This window comes from Miscanthus floridulus, chromosome 3, assembly GCF_019320115.1.
Source record: "Miscanthus floridulus cultivar M001 chromosome 3, ASM1932011v1, whole genome shotgun sequence".
Classification (NCBI taxonomy): domain Eukaryota; kingdom Viridiplantae; phylum Streptophyta; class Magnoliopsida; order Poales; family Poaceae; genus Miscanthus; species Miscanthus floridulus.
The window spans coordinates 145,724,594-145,729,095 of NC_089582.1; the positions used below are offsets into that span (position 1 = coordinate 145,724,594).

The following is a 4,502-nucleotide window of genomic DNA, read 5'->3' on the forward strand; positions in this document are numbered from 1 at the left end:
TTCTCTTCTGCACGTGCGACGGAGCGGCGGCCGGCGACGGGTGACAAAGAGGAAGGCGGCGACTGCCGAGCGCGTCAGAGGCCGCCGGCGACTCTGGTCTCGAGCGGTCTTATAATCTGTACTTTTCAACTTGTTTTCTCAATTAAAATAATATTTTTTTCTCTCACAACAAATTAGCTACAAAAGTATTTCGATTTTTTTTTTTCAGCGAAGCAAACGGGACCGAAACAGGCGATCGATGGCGTCGTTGGAGGAGGAGCGTAATAGGATCCTGAATCTCGAGTCGGAGGATCCTGATGAAGGTCAAGTCGGAGGAGGGAAAGATCCTGAAGCTCAAGGAGTACGCGGCGGCGGCCCTGGCGGGTCTTTTACCTACCATGGTTCCCACGGTGAAGGAGGCCCAGCCGGCCGGGAAGAAGACGAAGAAGGTGCTGGTCAAGAGGTTGGTGACGATGACGAAGGCGCAGATCGACTTTGTCAAGGCAATGGTCACACATCCCTGCCCGACCAGGAACCTCACTGAAGACCAGCTGGCCATGCATCCCAAGAGTTTCCAATACAGCTACCGCCAAGATATTCGTATCAGGAACACAAGGCTTGCCTACCTGGATGCCCTCATCGACCAGCAAGAAAATTTTGGCTACGCGGTGCACGAATCGGAGGCCGAGGTCACCGACGACGAAGACGAATTCGAAGACGACGACGACGGCACGGTGGTGAACTTACTAATTATAAAGGATAGCAGTAATCGAAAGGCTGGGGTCAATAATAAATTTTTTTGAGGAATAGTCAATAATAATTTACAAGGAGCCTGTGTGTTAGTAGGAGCCGTGTTGCGTCCGTACTTGTTTATACATTCGGTGGTGATGGATCAATCGTCTCGTTTCTTATTTGCTGCTGTGTACTGGTGATTCCCTTTATGTTATTTACCATCCTGGTGAATGGATTCTTGACGCTATCGTTATTATTTTTCACACCTATATGCATGCTACTGCTGATTCTCCTGGCATGCTAACTAAAAAATGCTAGTTTTCCAAATTCCAAGGAATCTACGGGTGTCTTTTGTGCTAGTGAATCGTCCAATTGTTGCTGATTCGCCAAGATTCCTGATGTCTCTATTCAATTGTCTTACATACACCTCAACCCTACTTTTGCATTGCCACAAGCTGTCCTGTTTCTGTATGTTCGGTTTGTTTTCCATTGCTGCATCTGCATATTTTGTCAGAAACCATCTGAAGGTTGCATCCAGCCACTTGACCCGTTCTTCATTCGGAACCTCATCTGACCTTTACTTTTGTTTGCGCAATCCGCAATGACATTAGGAATTAACTACTTGCGCTTCATCTTGTGTTGATGCTGTATCTTAATTATTACGGTACATTGTTTCTGCAGTCATCAATATTTTTCCCTTGTGTTATCTATATATGGATGCAGTTTATCTATACACATTTGAACATGAACGACAAAACGGCCGTACAAATCGCTTCATTTCGCTGCACAAGTTAGCTCGAATCCTGACATATATCTCTGCAATATGTCTAGTAGCGTTTGGTTGTGGTTCTTGCTATGTCCAGGTCATATGCTGTAGAGTATACTGAGAAAACCTTTCCTTTATCACGAGCTAATAGAGATGCTACAGAACGCAGAATATCATCTTTAGACTAATTCCATTTACATTTCATTTTCGTCGAAATATTATGTCTCGTTAGGAGCTAGGGGGTGTTTGTTTCCTCCTCTAAACTTTAGTCACTGTCCCATCAGATGTTTGGACACAGGGAGTATTAAATATAAACTAATTACGAAACTAAATGCATAGATTGAAACTGTTTTGCGAGATGAATTTTTTAAGCCTAATTAGTCCATGATTTGACAATGTGGTGGTACAGTGAACATGTGCTAATGATGGATTAATTAGGCTTAATAAATTTGTCTCGCGGATTACCGACGGATTCTGTAATTTATTTTTTTATTAGTATCCGACCACCTCCATGCGATACCTCCTAAACTTTATAGCCTCTGGATCCAAACACCCACCATCATTAAGGAGCCGTTTGGTATGACTCCAACTCTAGGTGGAGCTGCTCCACTCCAGAACTTCAGGTGGAGCCAGTTCTGGGTAGAGTTGGAGCTGTATGATGAGGGTGTTTGGCTGGGAGGGTGTCCCCAGCTCCAGAAAAGATGAGTTTGAGGGTAGATTGCCTTTCTTGCCCTTGGTTCGACTTGAACTGCTTCTCACAAATATGAAATGAAAGTACATGCAATGGAGTCCAAAATAATAATAAATTACATGTCATTTGCCTAGAACCGAAATTACGAAATAAGTTCACAGTTCCAAAATAAGGTCGTTACAATAATCATTGCACTAATTCCATGCTAGGGCGATGGATGTAGCCATATTATCACGAAAGGTGTCCATAGTCACAAAGCTTGATTCCCAAGTTGATCCATCGGAGGCATGTTGAGACATGGCATACTTGTTGTACCTTTTCGAAATAGTAGGCACGTAGGTAGGATCTCTATCAAAATTAGCAAAGTCCACATCAACACTAGCATGTTCACGTATGAAATTATGTAGGACCATGGTAACAGCAACAATCTTCTTTTGTGTGACCATTGAATAACCGGGCATCTTGTAAAGGATTTGCCATTTCATTTTTAATACTCCAAATGAGCGCTCAATAACATTATGAACAGATGAGTGTATACGCTTGAACTTCTCTTTTGGAGTATTTGGTTCCATACCTCGATGCCACTCGGGTAAGTGGTATCTTTCACCATTGTATGGAGCTAGGTACCCCGGACGATTAGGATAGCCCGCATCTACGACATAGTACTTGCCTACACATATGTAAAACAAGATAAGTTTGTGCATACAAATATGAAAAAGATCGTAAGCAAAAGTATTTACCTTGAGGAGGATGTGGAAAGACATCTACATCTGCTTCCAATGCATGGTACAATACACTAGTGTCATGCAAAGAACCCGGTTGACCCGCAGCCACATACGTGAAGCGCATATCAAAATCACAAACGGCAAGCACATTTTGAGTTGCAGTTCCAGTCTTACCAATATATCTCACTTGTTCTTCAGGTGATAAAGACACACGAATATGGGTTCCATCAAGTGCACCAATGCAATCCTTAAAATGTGGATATGCTCTCTTGTCATTCCTAATCCTCTTGTGCACATTGCAAAAATTAGGATTTGTTGGTCTCAAGAAATCTTGTGCCATGGCAACCACACAATCTAGAACTTCATGAAATTTTCTACTAATGGTTTCACCTGAGTGTTTGAACTTATTTTGTCCTCTTCTATTTGACTCACACCCACCACATGTGAATAGAAAAATGGCCAACATTTCATATGTATTCATGTGTTTCGATGGTTTTAATCCGTACCTCTCAACCAACACATCATTAAGATCATGAAAAATAACCTCATTCATCCGAAGCATTCGATGACACTCCCCTGGAGTGTTTACTGTCTCCATTAGCCATCTCATTCCACTTTGTTGTGAAAACATGAACCTCGGCGGTGCCTTGTCCATATACAAGTCATGATAACTTTGTGCTAGAAAGGGTTCTAGAGCAGCAAAAGAGGTGCTCCAAAACTCTACCTCCATTTGCACTACAGCTCCATGGAGTTTTGGAGTTGGGGTGTTTGGCTGGATTTTTTGATAGAGTTGCTGGAGTTTAGGAGTGGAGCCATGTCAAACATGCCCTAAATGTTCTGCTCATCTATTAGTCCAAGTTAAGTTGCAGTTATGGAGATCTGCCTTTTTTTCAAAGCTGTCAAAGTCATACATGCATAACCCGTTCACTGGCCACGACTGAAATACTCCAACTAAAAAACCTATCATGTTGTCAAAAAAGACACTAAAAAACCTATCAAAACAACACCAGAACGACTTGCACAAGAACATAAACAGCTATGAGTACCACTTACAAAACTAGAGAGCACTTGAGAAAACATACTTGTACCAACATCCAAAACGCAAAAATGGTGACTGCCACACAATTCACCGAAGTATCTATTAACGTCTGAACTACATAACTTGAAACAAAGGCCTTGAGCACTCGCATGTGAAGAAAATGCCAACTTCGACTAATAGCAGTAGTTTTAGTTAGCATACTGGACAGTGGGAAACTGGAGCAAACCGAAGGGGATAGTGTAACCTTATAGATGTGTATATATACTACTCCCTCCGTTCCAAATTATAAGTCGTTTTGACTTTTTTGATTCATTCATATTGCTATGTATCTAGACATATTATTATATTTAGATACATAGCAAAATAGATATACTAAAAAAGTCAAAGCAACTTATAATTTGTGGATTTCAAACCAATTCTTGAACACTCTTATTGATTTCCATGGTTCTGGATCTAAAATTTACCTAGCACAAATCCTAGTTCAGTTACAGTGATTCAACGTCTATCAGCTCTATATTTTTGTTCCATTTCATCAGGATTTACAAACAGTTGCATAACTTGGCCCTGGAC

The 4,502-nt window shown here is 41.5% G+C and overlaps 1 protein-coding gene and 1 pseudogene across 1 annotated transcript; one reads left to right on the forward strand and one right to left on the reverse strand.

The window, feature by feature from the left end:
* LOC136544643 (uncharacterized) lies at nucleotides 1-782 on the forward strand (annotated as a pseudogene).
* A 1,580-nt stretch (nucleotides 783-2,362) lies between these two features.
* LOC136542746 (protein ALP1-like) lies at nucleotides 2,363-3,233 on the reverse strand. The gene is made up of 2 exons (XM_066535322.1): nucleotides 2,909-3,233; nucleotides 2,363-2,838 (listed from the first exon to the last, which is right to left on the reverse strand). Exons 1-2 carry the CDS (start codon nucleotides 3,231-3,233, stop codon nucleotides 2,363-2,365), a joined length of 801 nt encoding a protein of 266 aa, XP_066391419.1.
* Between the last annotated feature and the right edge of the window lie 1,269 nt (nucleotides 3,234-4,502).